This window comes from Carassius gibelio, chromosome A6 (genome assembly GCF_023724105.1).
Source record: "Carassius gibelio isolate Cgi1373 ecotype wild population from Czech Republic chromosome A6, carGib1.2-hapl.c, whole genome shotgun sequence".
Taxonomy (NCBI): domain Eukaryota; kingdom Metazoa; phylum Chordata; class Actinopteri; order Cypriniformes; family Cyprinidae; genus Carassius; species Carassius gibelio.
In genome coordinates, this window is record NC_068376.1 from 27,933,756 (window position 1) to 27,953,750 (window position 19,995).

Sequence of the window (19,995 nt, forward strand, 5' to 3'; positions counted from 1 at the left end):
AATACAATAATACTTTCTTATGAACCATTCTACTAAATCATCTCTCTCTCTCTCTCTCTCTCTCTCTCTCTCAATGTATTATTCTATAACATTGCCCTCCTATAGCAATCATCTATTATTTATGTCAAATAGCTTTAAGTCTCGGTCTGTCATCGATCGAAACCATGAGCTACACTGCCGTGTGTTGAGTGCAGGGCCATACATCTCTTGGTGTGTGTGCATATGTGTGTAAGTTAGTGTGTGTTTAATGGTCTGGGACTGAGTAGTGTCCACGATCAACTCCCTCATCACTTTATCGTAATGCTGACTGAGGGAGAAATTTACCAAAGCTGTGCTGCCTACGCATATGATTACACACTGAATCATCACATCTGTCTATTATCAGCAGGGCTAATCGGAAGCCACTATATTTCACATAATACACCTGGACCTCATGACATCTCTGAAAAGTCAAATCTACTTCCATCTTTTAGGATTTTATGCAAATAAAGGATCCCAAAATTAGGAAAGTTTATTTTTAACAGATCATTTCAGCATGGACTGTTTTATGAATCTGTCACAAAGAGTCTGCCACATAATTGTTATCCAGAACATGGAAAAAAAAAAGGAACTACGTTATAAACTGACCACAAAATAAACTAAACTTAACTAAATACAATGAAATTAAAAAGTTAATCACCCCTTTAAAGATGAACAAGAATTCCAAACAAGTCAGTGCTTCCACATTAGTACCTTGAATACATCACAGAAATTGCTATTAAAAGCAGCCGATGCATGTCAGTTCATGGAATATTGCTATGAATATTTCAGCACTGTTATGTTTAAGGATTTCAAAGAGACCTTTTTAAACATAGGTTTATGGTTCTACAACATTCTATTTAACAGCCTGAAAAGAAAACCTACAACACATTTCTAGTTCTATATTCTGAAGAGCTACTTTACAGCCTATACAATTCTGATGCGAAAACGTACCATAAACCATAAATCGTTTACCTGTTACTGATGCCCTCTCTAATCAAAGCCAAACGACCTTAAGCACTGACTTTATAATGTGTTCTCAGTAATGCTGCAGTTGTGTGGATTTGGTAAGATTACAGAAAAGACCTGGCAACCTCAGAGCTTTAAGCTAAATCCTCAATCCAGTTGTTTGTGTAGGTGTCTTGGCGTGGGTGTAATCACCCTTTGCCTTCATGAACATAGCATATTAGCTTAACAGCGCAGTGCAGCACACGAGGCAGGGTTGAGACAGTATTAAAGAGGAATAATTACCAGCTAGTCCGGATTGCAGTATAAAGTGTCATTTGAAGCCACTCTCCGAGCGAATCAAGTGCCCTTTTCACTGTAATTGCTGCACCATGGGACATATGCTAATGCTATTTATGAGAGGGTGATCTAACAGGCAACAAATAAACTTATTTTAATATGGTAATGTAGTGACATTAGAACCACCCTTAAATTTCCCAGCACAGATCACTGCAGATTTCTCTAACATTTAACGGTGACAATGCACAACAACAAGCAATTAAAAATAAAAAAGAGTGAGAATGCAAGACAAAAAGCACATTAAACACAGGCCACACTTAAAGCGAGCAAAAGTGTAATACTTTCACAATTAACACCAATAACCACTATTGCTCTGTTCCAAAACCTAGTAAACTGTCTTCAGAGACAGCATTTTAAGGCATCACAGACGCTCATCAGATGCTGCCTTGTAAGCTTCCTTGCTTTCAACCTATCCTTGATGTATCTATCTCATCAAATTTTGTCTTGTCAAAATTTGTCTAACGTCAATTCCAGTTTTTTTTTTTTATGTTTACTGTTTTTCACTCATCTCATTATGCATTTAGGGGTTGCAATACAATGATTTTTAATATTCGCTATTATTCATCTTGCATTGGAAATGTAATTTATTTTTTTACCAAGCTCGTGATGTATTTTGGGATTGCATTGAATGTATACTGCCATAATGACTTTGAAATTAACGTCAGCATACATTAGCACACTACCATTATCATGGTGTATAATTTAATATTCATATACATTTTCAATTGTATACATTTGATATATTTTGATGCTAATAATAATCAAGATTTTTTTTCACATTGTTAATTTTATCGCCTTTTATCATGAAAATCATGATACATTCAAAACAATCCTAAACTTGATAATGCAATAAAAATCTCAATGCTTTAATTTTACTCAACATTGTGCTATTTTTAGGCTTATTAGATTATTGCAAGGTAAATTCTCCTAAAATAAGTTATGACTCACATGTTGTGAGCTATGAGTTTATATACGAGTTCTGCATATGTACAACACTCCAAATCAGTCCATTCTTTAAGACAGCAGGTGGCTAAGAAGGCAGTAGGCAGCAAGGCAGCTCATCAGGTTTGGGAAAAGAGCTTTATTTAATCACTAATGCAAACAAATCAAGATGATAGTTTTCGTGCATGTGCCAAAATGTGACAAAAACCAAATAAATGTGTAAAAGTGTATAACATGACACAAATGGGATCAAATAAAAGTAAATGGTGTTTTGATGGGCTCAGGATGCGCACTGTGGCTAGAATTAAACATACAATACCCCACACTTAGAGTTCTCCAGGTGTGGATTTCTCTAGCAGACGTAGCCCAGAGGAGGAGAAATAAAAGACAGGGTATGAGTCTAGAGGTTAAGTAACACTCTCTCTCTCTCCCACACACACACACACACACACACACACACACAAACATCACCTTTTCATACTTCACAGCATATAATATCATTAGCATCTGAGGGTTTCCTGTGTGGTAGACCAAACTGTGAGTGTATACAGTGCGCTGCATGCAACTCATTGAGTTTTGACTCTAGCTGAAATGGAGAAGCTTGAGTGAGCGGGTGAGATGGAAATGTTATATTGTCCCATGCCTCACATAGAAACGTCTCAGAACATTAAACATCTGTCTACATTTTGAGCCGCATTATTTATCTTAAAAATACACCATAGTCAGTATACAGTACATCTGACATTACCATGTGAGGTTAGTTTTGAACTGTCAAGAACATGAAGGGAAAAATTTTTAATTGTCATGAAACAATCTCACAATAGTGAAAAAAAAAAAAAAGCCCCAAAATGACATTTTTGTTTAAATACTTAAATTTTGGGTTTAAATGTGACCCATACATGCTCTTGACAGCTTTTCTGAGACAAAACACAAGTTTTATGAAAAATAAGTCTTGTTGTATATTACAGGCAGCATACAGAAATGTGAAACAACACATTAGACTTTACTCATGTTCATTTCAGGTCGAGTACAGTATGTTTAGTTATCCAAAGCGAACAGCACCAGAGACAAATCTCCTGTGATTCAATGCTAGCAGAAGGCCAAAATTCCACTTTTATCCATTATTAATTACAATCTATCTTAGGCTTGGTCAAAGATGCCTGAGGGGACATTTACTACCAAGAAGAAAAACATCAATTTGCCATTAGACTCAGCCTGTCCACTCCATTCATCCTTGTATTATTAGTTTAAAAATGAAGTCCATCTCTCCTGCCTTTAAAAAAACATGCTTTACACAAGCTCTGAGAGATAAAAAAGCATAGTTTATGAGGTTGCAAGCATTTCTGATGTCACAGAAATAATTCATGGTGACCAAAAGACATCTAAAATGCTGCAATTCATCATCGCCTGACTTTAGTTCTGGTGTTAGTGGCTTAAATATGAATGATCAAAAGAAGTCGAGGGATAAGCAATTTTATCTTTTCTTGTGAACACAGAATGTGTTCGTGTGAAACTAGAGTGCAGACATCTACAATCATCACAAATTGAATTCCTGAGTCCTCTGAGACTTAAAATGTTCAATTCTAGTGCCCTATAGTGTCTGTTCGAAACCTTATTGAGCTGCTTCCCTAAACAGCTGAATATTTCCTCAAAATTCAACATAATATATACTTAAAAACTGAAGATTTTCCCTGCCTGTATGCAATGATATGGCTGACCTTTCAAATAGAAAACTGGACATGGACAACACTGTGGTAGTCACAAATTAAACAAATTTTACAGTGCCATTAGAGATTGAAGTGAGAATTGTAATTCTAATAAAATTCTAATTCAACTACTACATTTAATTAAGGTGGATAACAGGATGGAAAATTGCAATTTGAATGAAATACAATAAATATTATTTATTTCTTCAATTATTTTATTATTTATTACATTTATAAAACATAACAAATTTTAACCACAAAAGCTTTTTATTTAAATAAAATAAAAATTATTTAATTATGTTGTTTTGACAAAACATTTTTTGAAAGATTTAGATTTTTTTTAATGCCTTAAATTAATTTTGAAGGTTTATAAGCCTTAGAATAGACAAACGATATAGAACAATAGATACAATGAACAACAGATAGAATGATAAAACAACAAAACCATGGCAAATTCAATTCAAATTCACATTGAAAAGTTAAATCTGAATTTTACACAACATTGCACAAAATAGTCTTTTACTAGTACAGAAAGATACAACTACTTTTAAAAGGTACTAAAAATATTTTATCCAATATGTGCATGCAGTATGTATTTTTGTGTTTCTTAGTTTGGATTTGCTAACTCAGCATCACATAAACAAACTCTAAATGACTGTCTTAAAAAGTAGCTGCCTTTATGATAGCAGACAGAGAAGCAGCTCAGGTTTTCAAACCAACCACAGTCTGAGCTATTTGTGTGAATCCAGACTTGAGGAACTCTTGTATTTGCATACGTATAACTTCTGCTGCTATGACTCCTAAACATAAAAGCACAAGCTATTATTGTAATATTCGAGCCTCAAGTTTCTGCCTTATGAATAACAGAACAGCATTTCCTTCAACGACTGTGGAAGATGAAAACCTACTAAAGCCGTTCATGGCTAACCTTTTGATTCCCGCTCTTTTAATAGCAAGGATCTATCATTAAGTTTCAGTGACACATTAACAATGATGCTGTCAAGCTCTCCTTTGCAATCCATGGTAATTAGAGCTTATTGATTTAGCTGGTGGTTTTAACCACTATTGTAATGCGCCCGGTTATCACCTATGCCCTTGTGAACAATAAAACGTGTTAAAAAACAAGTGAAAAACTCCTAGCTTTCGGTTAATATAATATCATTTAGACATGATCAACTTCATCAGCTATCTTAGGAATGCAGCGTGAGTGCAAACTCTAACTATGCAATGAAAAAACAAGAATAGCATTTCACAGCAGTGTGGTTCTAGTGTGATTATAGTTATTCACTAATGTCCTTCTAATGTTACACAATTTTCAAATTAGTAAATGTTTTTTAAGGAATTTCAATCAGTTCTTAAAGTAGTTTTTTTAATGTTAAAATACTTTCTGCTGTCATGGTTTAATATACAGAGATTGCATATAAAAAAACAACAACATAACACACACACATTGAAAATGATTGCATCCCCTGATGGTATATTTAATTTTAGCACTTAAATGAATTATGCAAATGAAGCAATTGTGCAATGACATTACTAGGACTTACAACATCAGTATTTACACTTACATTGGCTCTTTGAATTGCAGAAAGTGTGCTTCACTACAGCACGTGTCTGGATATGTGCCAAGCTATAATGCTCTTCTCCATTATTTGATGAATTACTGCTGTCATGACCACTAGAAAATCTACATAAACATTTTATAATAAAATTCTGTTTAGCTCCAGGTTTTCTGTGGTCAATAAAATCACGTTAATTAAATAGGCCCCAATGCTTGTGAAGCACTTCTGCATTCAACAGAAAGCAGTTGTACTTGGCAAGAAAAAAAAACAACACCAACTTGTGACTGACTTTCTCAAACTAATATATGATATGAATAGCATACTGTATTTAGTATGGCCATTGGTCCATATAACACCCAGAACAATAATATATTATTAATAATTAAATTCAATAATGTAAAAACAGAAGTTCATTATTAAATACCTATAAGGCCAATATAATTATATATATTATAATTTATTCAATTTAATAATGTAAAATGAGACATGCATAAACCTATTTCATAAAATAGTTCTCGGTAAAATAAACAGAAATAATTTATTATAAACTATCTGTAAGGCTCATTAAATGGCAATATAAATAATTCAATTTAATAATGGAAAATGAGACATGCATAAACATTTGATTAAAATTCACTGAAATTCTTTACAAATATTTTTTATATGTATATGGCCAATAAAATGCCAATATATTATAAATAGTTTCATATTGCAAAATCAGGCATAATTAAAAAATATTAAATTAAATTATCTTATTTCACACATTTAGTAAAAATTCAATAAAATATTTTTTGAAAAAAAGAAAAAAAAAACAGGGAATTAAATAGCCTATCTATATAGTTAGATAAGACTGCAGATAGATTTTGTAACTGACACAAGGGAACTACCACTTACACAAGTACAGAAATGATGTCTGATATATTGTTCTTTCATCCTCATCCCATCTACCACAAACTTTAGTGTGGACTTCAATTTAAGGGGTTCAAGCCTTAAATAGCAGGTCAGACAAACACATGCCTAGACTAAATAAACTGATCCACAGACAGAGACTAGAGCAAAGACCTACGAGGCAGGAGAGCGGGGTGTGTGAGTGTCTTGTGCGGCAGGGACGGCAGAGACACGATGGGAAGAGGTGGGCTCTTTTAAGACACAATGACATGAGGGGGTGTGTTGGGGGGTGGACAGTAAAGTTGGTGAGAGGAAGTGATGTAATGAAAGAAAGCCAGTGTGCATGTTTCACTAGAAGACATAAGCAATGCTAACTATTACCATCAAATTCCGCCTTGGCTACTGTACATTCAAATATGAGCAACTCCAAATATAGTACAGACCGAAAGTTAGAACACATCTTCTCATTCAAAGAGTTTTCTTTATTTTCATGACTATGAAAATTGTAGAGTCACACTGAAGGCATCAAGGGCTATTTGAGCAAGAAGGAGAGTGATGGGGTGCTGCTCCAGATGACCTGGCCTCCACAGTCACCGGACCTGAACCCAATCCAGATGGTTTAGGGGTGAGCTGGACCACAGACAGAAGGCAAAAGGGCCAACAAGTGCTAAGCATCTCTCGGGGAACTCCTTCAAGACTGTTGGAAGACCATTTCAGGTGACTACCTCTTGAAGCTCATCAAGAGAATGCCAAGAGTGTGCAAAGCAGTAATCAAAGCAAAAGGTGGCTACTTTGAAGAACCTAGAATATGACATATTTTCAGTTGTTTCACACTTTTTTGTTATGTATATAATTCCATATATAATTCCACATGTGTTAATTCATAGTTTTAATGCCTTCCGTGTGAATCTACAATTTTCATAGTCATGAAAATAAAGAAAACTCTTTGAATGAGAAGGTGTGTCCAAACTTTTGGTCTGCCTATTGTTCACTGTAAAATTGATCTAAAAGTGTGTGTGCTTGTGTAAGCAGTACCTGCGTTTGAAGGTGAGAAGAACGCCCAGGAGAATGATGACAAACATGAGGATTCCCGCAATGACGCCTGCCATCTTTACAGTGCTGTCCACCTGTTTTTCAGGCTCTATGTCATTGGAATTCTGGGTAGATGCACCTTTAAAGCAACAAGTACATCACAAAGAAGAGAAAGGGCCTTTAACTAAGACAACAGCTGTCGAGAAACACTCTACAATGTCACACACACAAAACAAACAAACACAAAAATCAACTGAAAACACAAACAGGAAGCACATCTCACGTTCACACACTTTCATACAGTATGTACAACCAGTCCATAGACAGAAAACGAAATGTATTCCATAGCACACACGCAATCAATATCAAATTAATTAAATGCATTTAAATTCAGACAAAACAAATGCACAAGTGACACTGATCGTTACTGTGTGGCGGGTTTATGGCAAAGGGGAATAGTTTATTGAATGGTATTAATTAACAGGCAACAGACAAAAAAAAGGAGCTTTTTCAAAAACTGGATCACTGTGGTGAAAACATTTTAGGGCCTTTTGATTCTGGGTTAGAGAATGCAAAAAAAAATTAATAAATACAATTCAACGCAAGAAATGCAGGCATGAAATATGGATAGAAGAAACAAAAAGAGAATGAAGGCAGAGGAGGAGGGTTGAGATTCATGCAGATGTATGTGTGTCTGTTTGCATACTCGCATGCACGGCACCTTGCAGGACGTTTTGTTGACAATATATTGTTATTGTAATATCTGTATAAATCTGTACAACCATGCATGAATTTGAGAAAATACTGTTCAGATTAGCGTGGCTCCACACCGAACGGCTCATCTACTTTCATCAGGCATGTAATTGTACTGTGAAATTGCCATTATTGCTATGAAAGACATTAGCTGTTCGCTGTTGCCGTATTTATCTGTTGAAAAGATCATAATCATCTTTACATTTTATTCTCAAAGCCTGAACTATTACATTAACGACTATATTTCACCATATTATAATGTACAGTACATCAATCTTAATATGAAGAAAAAGGTTGCATAGACTTCAGAAAACATATAGATATAAATAAATGGTAGCATGTAATCCCTGTGCTGAATGATTATGTTATGTCATGAACAATCATGTTGTTTTATTTACCTCCACTTTTCCTTTAAGAGTATTTTTTTAACCTGCCAGTGTGACATCTTTAACAATCACCTGCATATTAACACATTGATCTCTCTATGTGGGTGGTCTGCTTTCATGAAAGCTCAATAATTTGATTTAGTATTTCCCTCAAACCGCACAGTTCTCTTTAAAGCATGAGCAGATTAAACATTCAACATTAAACGTTTATATATATTTCTGGAACTGTATGTTGTAGATCTAAACCTTCACAAAAAAAGCTGTATTTTTGTCTTGTTTTTCAGTACTAAAAATGTCTGTAAATATATGTAAATATAAATATAGATATTTAAAAAATATATGAACTTTAAAAACATTAACAACTTTTGTTTCTTTTGACCTTTGAAAAGAACACTGAGCCAATCTCTGCTAACCTTGCTAGTCTTTGGAATGTTTTCCTGCCAAACACATTTTGGCTCCATCTACAGCTGTCAGAAGGTGAATGTGATGGTCTATGCGGATGGACTGTGTGTTCTCCTTTGACTCTATCAAGATAGTAACTGAACTCCATGTCCTCCCATCTGATCTGATCTGACTGGGTTCAACAGTTCATAATTCACACACACACAGACACTCACACACACTTACTCCATGATGGGGTTCTTTTAGTCTATTTTCTGATATCATTCTTCCAGCGAGCACTATCTTCACGATAATACATCAATATTAATCTTGACCAACTAATTGACTCATTTTACTGATCCTTCAGGACACCAAATCTCTTCTCATTGAGCTATATATTTACCAGAAGAATTTTTAAAGTGCATTTAAAATTTACTGGTAAAAATGATAAATGTATATCTGTGTCTAATAAAATGCCCTCTAGAAAGAAAATGTCCCATCTGACCAGCAATAGCAAGCAGTAAAACATGGTTTTGGTGATCTGTCTTTAAGACTATGGTGACTATGAATATTCACAAAACACCCTTAAAAATATCAAGGGAAGAACATTTAACAACCATAGAACCTTTCCAATCCACAAAGCTTCTTTATAGTTAAAAAAGGTTCCTTAGATTATATAATTTTTTCACACTAAGAAAATAATGGATCTTTTACAAACTGTTAACTAAAATGTTCTACGAAGAAACAAAAATGCTGCTGCTGCAGAAAAAAAAAATCTTTTGGAACATTTTTTTTTTTTAAATGCACGCTTCACAAAAAAAAAAAAAGTTTTCAAGGTTTTCCAAGGTGAAGTATGAAATTTCTGAAAAACTAGCATCTTCAAACTAAATAGTGAGAGATTATGTTTTCCAACACATTGCCACAATGTATAATATGGCAAATACAATACAGAAACTACAGCTTTAATAGTTTTTAAGTGGTTAAAAAGTGATTCTAAGTTTAACATTTTGACAATAATATGGGTTTAAATGACTCACACTTTTATGAATCATAAGGATCTTAGCAATCAAAGAGCAGTGCTCCTTCAAGATCTGTGCTATTTTTTTTTTCACCATAAAATATTATGTAAAATATTGAAAAATAATCTGCCCTTGATTAGAAGTACTATACACTTCGCCCACGAGCCCTGCTTGTATGCCCAATAAAATATGCAAGTATGCAAATCCTTTTATTTTGAGGGGGTAAAATTGAGTATCAAAGAGGAATTATTATTAAAGCCCATCATATTAAGAATGAATCTATACCATATACAGGGGGCATTAGAGTGGGTGAGTTCTGCCATTTTAATTGCTGGCATTTTGCAATACTTTTCAGTTCTGTTAGCATGTGAAAAGGTGCTTTTGTATTACTTTATTTAAAGCAGATCTGTAGGCAGAGGGATTATGCAAGGTTTATGGGGGTGCATATCGCTGCTGACATCTCTATTGCCATTGTTTGGCAGTCGACAGGATTACAGACACATCTAACAGGATTATAATCTCAGATGGACTGGGATTGAGACCAGGCAGTCACGTGAGCAACCCATGATGTTAAATACCAAATACTTAGAGGATAATGGGTGGGATTGTAAATACATTTAGTTTAAAATCCCTTTTGTTTCTAATTCACAAGTGTATTTGGGTTTATATGTAAGCATGGTCTTGAGCATTTTGCTAAATTCCAGATGGGAGCTTTGAGAAACAAAGGTATTTGTGTAAACTGACAATTGATTTCAAGCTCAAAGTGAACATGCATAATTCATGATGCCTTTAGTTTGTTTATTTTGCTTGTTGTTGGAACTGCTGGGATAGTACAGCAAACACAGCTAGGTTTTTTTATTTTTTATTTTTTTACATAGTGAATATTACTGGCCTCAAAATGTGTCTGGAAAAGCCACACCTAAAAATATCTGAATTTTTTACTGCATAGAATGAAAATATCCAAGTTACACCTGCAATTAAATAATGTTATTTATTAATGTATTTTTTTTAAGTATGATATAAAAGTTCATTTAAAACTCAACTAACTTCTTTACTATAAACACAACTTGCTTTAATATGCTAACTAGTGCAATGACATTCATGCATATTAAAGTTTCAAGTGTCTAATTACTTTTGGGGGTCACTGTACACTCAAATTAAACTCTAAAAATATAATTATGAGCCTTGCATGTCAAAATATGTATTTAAAAAATAAATTGACGAGAGCTTTAGTCTGCATAATTCAGACGATTAGCCACTGTAATGGTTCACTAGCTGACTAAAAGTAAGCTATCTCCTTTGCAATGCAGATATCCAGTTAGACCCTATAGAAAAAATGTAAGATATTTTAATGCAAACAATTTGTAATTTCAGTCAGGGCAATTCGTATCATATATAACTTTAGAGTGAAATGGAAAAGCTTACACCTGTGTGTGTGTGCACATGTGTCAGAGCTTGACATCTGATTTGAACAGCAAAATCCTTCAATATACAAAATTAACATTAGGAATAAATGAAGAATAATATGAACACATAATGCAAATATAACAAATATATCAGCTAAATATACTAAATACTTCCTAACATGAACACATTGTATTTGCACAGGAATACATGTCTAGCTAGAATAGTAAATACAGACAAACATACACATGCTGGCAAACGCACTCACATGTGCACGCACTCACGCACACACACGCACGCACACCCACACGCACACACACACACAAGTGTAGGCTGGCAGGGTCAGTGTGTATGACTGGGGTCATGTTAGGTGAAGTGGTCACTTGCACATGTAAGGGGAGGAGTGTTGGAGGTAAGGCAACATATTTCACATTTTGCTCAGAAACTTATTAAGCTCAACAGTAAAAAAAAATATTTATATATATATATATATATATATATATATATATATATATATATATATATTAGGGGTGTAACGATACGCGTATTCGTATTGAACCGTTCGGTACGACGCTTTCGGTTCGGTACGCGGTACGCATTATGTACCGAACGGTTCGTTGGACTAATTAATTATATTTGAAAAAGAAATATAATGATATGCGTTCAACAAGGTAGCCCAATAACCCAAACGACGTAACAGGCAACGCCCCTGACACTCCCGAAGAAGAAAAAAACAGCAACTTATATGTTTATGTTAGGCTCAGTCAGGCGCTCGCTCACTCAGCACGCGCTGAAGGCTCGTTGCAAAATGGCCAATGCGTTTAACAGACTAGAAATACAGGATCCTCCAATAACCAACAGGTCTGGTGTTTGGGTGCACTTTGGATTCCCTTTAAGCTATAATGGTGATGGCAAGAGAGTGGTGGATAAAAAAAACAACGGTATGTCGCATCATATCGTCAACTCATTTACGCTGACATCACCTTATTGTGTCAGTATCTGGGAAAAGACGAAAAAAAGGAGAAACATGCACGCAACAAACTATCCCTGCAGCATTTAGACACCGGTATTATAGCTTACAGGGAATCCAAAGTGCACCCAAACACCAGACCTGTTGGTTATTTTAGGATCTTATATTTCTGGTCTGTTAAATGCATTAGACATTTTGCAACGAGCCTTCAGCGCGTGCTGAGTGAGCGAGCGCCTTAGGGGCCGTTCACATATCGTGCCTAAAAACGCATGGAAAACGCTAAGCGCGTCTTTCTCCTCCTTTCCAAAGCGCTCGGGCAGAAGCGCTCGGGCAGAAGCGCTCATGAGGCGTCTGTCTTTGCTAAGCAACAATGACGTGCTCTCTCCATGAGACGCGGAAATTTCAGCGAAGGATAAATGGATTTGCAGCTCTAAAAATCGCTTGCAGTAGCTCTGCTACTAAATTTATTTCAAAATTGCAATCCATATACAACTATGATCAGCTGTTCCTTCATCTTGGCTGAGTTTTCAATGTTGTTACGGGAAAGGATGAAGCTGATTGGTTAGTTCTTGTCACATGACCCGCGGTGCGCTTGCGGCATTCTGAAAAGTTGAGATGTTTTTACATTTTGCTATATCTAAAACGTACCGAACCGAACCGAACCGTGACATCAGTGTATCGTATCGAACCGAACCGTGAATTTTGTGAACCGTTACACCCCTAATATATATATATATATATATATATATATATATATATATATATATATATATTTAAATAATGTTCTGAGTGAAACAAAAATAGATTACTTTAGTCCAGAACAATATCAGGGCTGGGTTATAGAGATAAAGTTAAATAAAAAAATAATAATTAAATGTATCAATAATTCATTCAGTATATAATGTGTATCATCATATATAACATTTTCATAAATAAGATGTACGTAAGGATTGTTTTGAATTAACAAAAGATCATTTAAATTTCTATGTGATTAATCATTTCTAAGTAGGCAATTTTTTAAATTGATATTTATTATGGATTCAGTTTTTCAGAGCATAACAAGGTCATGAGCAAAACTATCATAGAGAAGGGATATCTGTTGTTTTTAAACATGAAATATTAATAATACGATCATTTAAAACATGAGCAGCACTGTACATTCACTGGGTCCCAAATTACAATAGTGTCAATGGAGTCAATGAGAACCAGCTAGACTTTTTAGTGAACCAGACATGCAAAAAATGCATTTAGATGCCGTTGGAGAGAAGCAAAATAAAGAAAAAAAAAGTCAAATAAAAAAAATAAAAAAGTAGAGCAGGAAACAACAGCAGAAGAAATGTGGAAGGGTGGAAAGAAGAAAGAAGAAAGAAAAGTTTGACTATGGAATAATATTCACCTTCACTGGGAATGACAAGTATGTAGGGCGTGGTATTTTGTCCCCTACCTATTACCACTAACACAAGGTTTACGTTCCAGGCCGGCATGCATGAGAGAAAAGAAGGAAAGAAAAAATAGTCTAAAGAATTATGCTTTCAACTCAATCATCTGAGCTTCCTTTGAGTGAGTAACATTTGGCTGGAAAGGAAACTGAAATGTCTAGGATACAACAGGTAGGCTATTTCACACGGGAACATTCATATTACTCCAGAATCATCTAGTGGAACTGACAGAGTAAGCATTAGAGTTATAGAAAACTTTGTAAATAGATTTTTTCATATGAATGCAAATATTTTACCAGTTGAGGCCTTATGTGGCTTTGAAAAATTTCGCCAATTGTATGAAAATGGGAAAAAATACAGGGGGGAATGCACCAAGACTGAATTGCATCTGCTGTTGTTTATTTACATTTGCATTGTTTTATCAACCGGTTCAATAAAGGAATTATGCAAATTAGGCAATTATGCTAATGAGACTACACAATTTGTGCTGAATTCTGAATTGCGTGTTACAGTTCCCCAGCTTGCGTGCCAGTTCTGAGTGCCAGGAGGAGGAGGATGCAGCATACTTCTGCAATTTTGACATTCTAAACTGATCTAATATACTACAGCTGTATCACTGCAATCCAAACACCTGAGAGGAATAGTTCACCCAAAATTTGCTGAAAATATATTAACCCATGGACCATCCAAGATGTATTCAAGATGTTTTGTCATACAAACAGATTTGGATAATTGTCCTTGCAAAGGGAAAAGCTGTGTGTTTGTAAAAAAAAGGTGTTTGCATTTAGGTGTTTGCATCCATCAATACGAAAGTAATATTATGGACAGAGGAAGCAACTATTTGATGCTAAAATCATATTCACGATGGATTTGTTTCTTACAAACATGCAGCTTTTTGCTTCACAATATTTTAATTGATGGACTAGAGTGGTGTGGATTATTGTGAGGTTTTTCTTAACTCTTTAGACTCTCATTCACTGCAGATGATCCATTCCTACATTTCTCCAAATCTGTTCCAACAAACAAAGTCATCTATATCTGGTGTTAAAATTGTCATTTTTGACGAACTACTCCTTTAATCAGTTATTTAAAAAAGAGAAAGTGCACTCCTTGATCACTAGAAAACGCAGGCAAACATAAGTTAATTTTTCAGCACATAGCACTGGGTTTCATGAACAAGGCACATCTAATGCACATAAGGAGACGTGTTTGCTGTCATATGAATGGCAATTACTTGATTTAAGGACAGTGCAGAACTATACCATTCTTATTAAACTAGTGGTGAGTGAATAAGTGGCAGAGTTTCTGCTTGAACACTGTGTGCAAAATTCACGCAACCATTTAGTGAATTCACCCCATAATTTGAATCTATTAAAAACATCCACTTTAAAAAGGCAAGGAAAGGCTGAATCTCTCCTATGTCTGTATCCAGGGCATCACAAAGTATAAAGCATGTCCTTCTAAAGCAGAAACACAAAAGTAATTGGTTTTTACAATCATAATAAGAACCCAACTCAGGATGGATCTATCTGGGATATGAAAGGAAAACAGGCTATGACTAAAAAAAACGAAACAAAAAATGGCTGACATGGAGCAAAATAAAATGAGTTCAGCAAAACAAACAGGTGTGTGCAGAAGCATTATTATTGAATAAGATGGAGAAAAAGCCAAAAGAAATGAGAGAAAACTGGAAAAGAGAGAATTGGGGGAAAAAAGGATTCTGTAGCGCTGCAAAGCTGTAGTGTCTCTTTATCTGTGATGTCCATTAAATAATAGAAAGTCTCTTGAGATTGCTCTGGTCTTGGAAATGATTATGTAAAAGGGTCTTTTTACGGAGAGAAGGGGAAATGAAATGGAGCAAAAGAAACTGAACAGAATTGTTGGCCAGAGGCAGATAACCATGCAGGTAAAATAAAATGGGATTTCAGATTCCTCAATGAAACCGGGAGCACTAATATCAGTCTGATGCAACTGAGCTTTGTCTGAATGTACAATTAAATGAAAAGGCTTCGTCCATTTTTTTTTTCTTTTTCATTATGTTTAGTGGGTTCCACTATAAAATCAAAGGTCTATTAAGAATACAGAGAAAATAACATGTCTGCTATTACATCAGCTTAATTCTAACCAAAACATTATTTCACTGAATTTGATTGAGTGTGTTGGGTAACAGGGATTTCTATTAGACAGAACTATCCAAACATCAACCCAGCCAAAGATCTTTTCCAAAGCAAGTCTCATCTGAACATACAAAGGAACAAGCAAATAAATAAACAAATAAATCAATAGTAATTAATACTAAAATGTTTCATTCATACAAGCTAAAAATAAGTGAAAAAATTCTCATACCTTTGGAAGCCAGTCGCACACAGTTGATTTTGGTTTCCTGGAAGAGAAGAGGAAAGATTGTGTTTTAATTAAACGTCAAAATGACACTGTATTGGGGAACATGGTTTTTGTCAAGCTACAGTGATCTTAGTAATTGCAACACAATGAAGTTCGGGTTATTTTCATCATGAGGTGCATGACATGAAGACACAGTTAATTATATAACAACATTTCTAATGATAGTGAAGGATTCACAAATGCTGGGAGAAGCTTAAATTATAGTTCAGTTTTCCCATGCATGTAAAGTCACCACAGCCAAGTTAAGTAAAGAAATTTAAGGTCATTAATGTGGTACAATTATAAAACATATGACCTGATTTGATCCTTTAAAGAAATACTTCTGATGGCATAACCCACGAAGCCATGTTAATTTAAAGCATTTTTTTTATATTCTATTCTATTCTATTCTATTCTATTCTATTCTATTCTATTCATGGCTGCCTTTGGAATGCCAGTTATGATGATAAAAATCTCACTTGCTTCCTCCGAATGGCACATGTGGCATGACAGGTGTTAATTAGTCCACAGATTTTGGTGTGAAGTCTGCATGGAAGTTTAGAGCTCTGAGACAGGAAGCCAGACACTACCATGTGTTTCTGTGAGCGTGTTTACAAGAGCCACTTGATTTGATTAGATTAGATTAGATTATTAGTATTTTATGAAGTTATATTGTATAGCAGCTGTATTATACATCTGAAAAGAGAGACAGAAGTACATGTTGTAATCTCAGCATTGCCACAGGAGGGTCTATACCAAATATTTTCTTCTGCACTAATTTTTCTCTTTTAAGTAAACTAATACTGTCACGGTAGAGCAACTGTTTAATGCTTTTATTTATATATAAACACATACATAGAGGCATCACGTATAGTAAACACAGAACCTCAAATGTGTTCTCTATTTATGTGTTGATCATTGCTTAGACCTAAATTGATCCTGTTGTTATCATTTAAAGCAATAATATTTCTTCACAAGACGGATAATATAGAATAATTTTACAACACCTGGACTTTAAACGAAGTGACAGAAAGTATCTTCAATATCTTAATTGGTGTTTTGACGATTAATTAGGTCTCGTGGGTTTGGAACAACATGACAGTGTAAACACGATAACATAATTTTCATTTTGGGTGGACTATCCCTTTAAGTTGCACTTGCAGTGGGCTGTCTGAGCATTCATATGTGTGTATGTGCACATGCCCAGAGTGTGCCTCTATGCTAATAAGTGCACTACAATTTGCATTAGACAAAATCATCTGCTAAATGACAGCCTACTACTAAATAAAACCCGCAAATGTTCTCAAACACACTGCACAATTTTTGCTATATTTTAGTACGACTCAACAACACTTTGTGGTTTTCTGCATAAATCATTCAAATTGATCTGTCAACTGATTCTTTACAGGTTCAGAATGTTGCTACCCAGAGTTAAAGCACAGACTAAATTAAACCCAGACCATGGCAAATACTTCTTTTTTGGTATTTTTGTGTTAGTAGATGTCATTATAAAAGTAATGTTTTGGAATAAAAGTTGATGATACAGCTAGTATGTACTTGACAAAATGTGGTCTTGCAGTTGTTATGGTATTCTGGGTGGTTGCTAGGTGGTTATGCACTGGCCAAAGTCAAAAGACCCGTATTCTGACCCCTTTATATGGCTCCAGCCACTCCTTCAGTGTAAGTCTATGGGATGCATCAACTAGATCAAACTAGGTCAACTGGTACTGGGATCACTTCACATAACCCCCAATGTACTTGTTACATCAAAAGAGGAATGGCATCTACGCTAATATTAGCCTGTTTCATTCTTATTCTGTGATCATCGTAGCCAACCAGATTCAGTCCATATCCAGATCAGGTGGATCAACACCTAGAGATGATGTCTACAACTCCTCAATGTCAGTGGAGACCATGTCAACTAGATGAGCCCTAGAGTAGATTTCCTGTGAAGACCTTGTCAACTAGACATACATCGGCACAAGAAAATGGGATCCAGACGAGTCCTCTGCTCAATCTGAATTGTTGCAGCCTGGAATTATACACACCATGCTCGTTTTGTCTGGCCAGAGGAGAACTGGTCCCTCAACCGAAAGGTTTTTTTTTTTCTCCATTTCTGTTGCCACTTTTGCCTTTGTCTTGTTTAGTTTGGGACACTTAATTTCTGACAATATTGAAACAATTTGAAGAGAACTAAATTGGATGATGTCACTGAATCAACAATGAACTGAAAAACTGACTGTTTACTATTGTCTTCCAACATTATTGACATACTATTTTCCTGTTTAACACTAAAGCTGCTTAGACAATTATTTATTTATTTTTTTTATGTATAAAGCAGTATATAAATAAAGATGACTTGATTTGACTTGACTTAAATGACTTACCCTAACAACAGTAATGAAACTTTTCTTTGCAAACACTATGAAAAAATCTATCAGGCAGTCTCTCTCCTAGCATTTATTATATACTTCACTATGCCTATCAGTGGCACTCTTCAAAAATTTTAAAAATCCCTTTGGCAACACTTCATTGCACATATCAATTTGGCTCACGGGAATCAAAACCATTATGAGTTGCTCAAATGCATCAAGTACTGATGAACACAAACACAACAATGCCCTTAAACTCACACTGTTGACACTGAAAAATGAACTGTCAATGCTGTGGAAGGGGAGGTTTGTCCCATCTGATTGCGGCACTGAAGCAGGGGGTGGACTAACACAGTGAGATGGAAAGGGGTTCATATGTGAACGGACTATCTGTCTGTCATAGACTGCTATCGGACATGCAGTGTCAAACACTCCTGGCCACTGTAAAAGTGGCTGAAAATAATAGTGATCGAGTTTTATGAGGACTTTCCATCCAGATTAATAAAGGGAGGCATATAAACAAGCTACAAAAAAGGAAGGAAAGTCTAAAAGAGGCTAGTAGTTAAAAACTATCACAGTTTAATTTTGATTATTTTTTTCAGTACTTTTTGTAATAGAAAAGGGTAAGAGGAAGAGGGTGAGGGCCGGTACTTCATTTCTGAGTGCAGTCGGAGCTCTGGGACTTGGGGAATGGGATAATAGAAGGGGATCCTTGGCTGATGGGAAACATTCCTACAAGAAGTGACAGCTGAGCTATACTGTCTGCCCCTCCAGTCAAATAATTCTCTGACAGACTGTCAAAGGCTTTTTAAGATGACCGGGTAATAGCGGAAAGAGAAAGACTGAGAAAGATGGAGAAAGAGTTTTGAAAAAGAAAAAAAATCTTTACAGATCAGGGAAGACTGCAAGGCCTTTATCTAAACATTTACTTAATTATCCTGACATACTGCAAAATTACCACTAGCAGATTGCATATCAGTACTGGATTTCTACATTTTACAAGGAAAACACAAGTGGTGCTGGTGTGTGCAGTGATGGTAAAGAGCTATGGCTCGTTGTCAGGGTGTTGTGAGGCAGTTACTAAGGTATTCTGAGTTGTTACCATGCCGTTGCTGTTTTGGATAGGATGTTCTATAACAAACAAAATAAATAAAAAAGGCTGTTGTTGAGAAATGGAAAGAGTGGGACATGCATGACAGTTCTTAAAGAAAGGGAAAGCAAAACACAGCTCTCTTATGACAAATGCCTAATGGTTAGCCAGAGAAGTTAAAGAATATGGATTTCATGTCACTGTTCAGCTTTTTCCCATGCCTGCTAGAGTTAATCCATATGTCAGCAAATTTGCAGTCAATATGTTTTCTAGTTGGTCACTCACTCAATTCTGAAGCTTGTTATGGATTAGTTAGCCATTACAGCAGTTATCTTGACACGCCTGC

General features: G+C 35.3%; 1 protein-coding gene across 7 annotated transcripts in view; it reads right to left on the bottom strand.

The window, feature by feature from the left end:
* The window catches only part of LOC128015952 (receptor-type tyrosine-protein phosphatase T-like), a 247,730-nt gene that overhangs the window by 62,330 nt on the left and 165,405 nt on the right, over positions 1–19,995 (bottom strand). For 2 of the 7 annotated variants that reach the window (XM_052600214.1, XM_052600212.1), the window contains exons 13-16: positions 16,152–16,188; positions 13,763–13,819; positions 7,457–7,592; positions 2,585–2,617 (exon numbers count right to left, since the gene is read on the bottom strand). In XM_052600214.1, coding sequence (XP_052456174.1) covers positions 2,585–2,617; positions 7,457–7,592; positions 13,763–13,819; positions 16,152–16,188 — 263 coding nt within the window. The remainder of the gene's footprint in view (positions 1–2,584; positions 2,618–7,456; positions 7,593–13,762; positions 13,820–16,151; positions 16,189–19,995) is intronic. The other 5 variants (XM_052600219.1, XM_052600213.1, XM_052600218.1 and 2 more) reach the window with 3 other exon arrangements.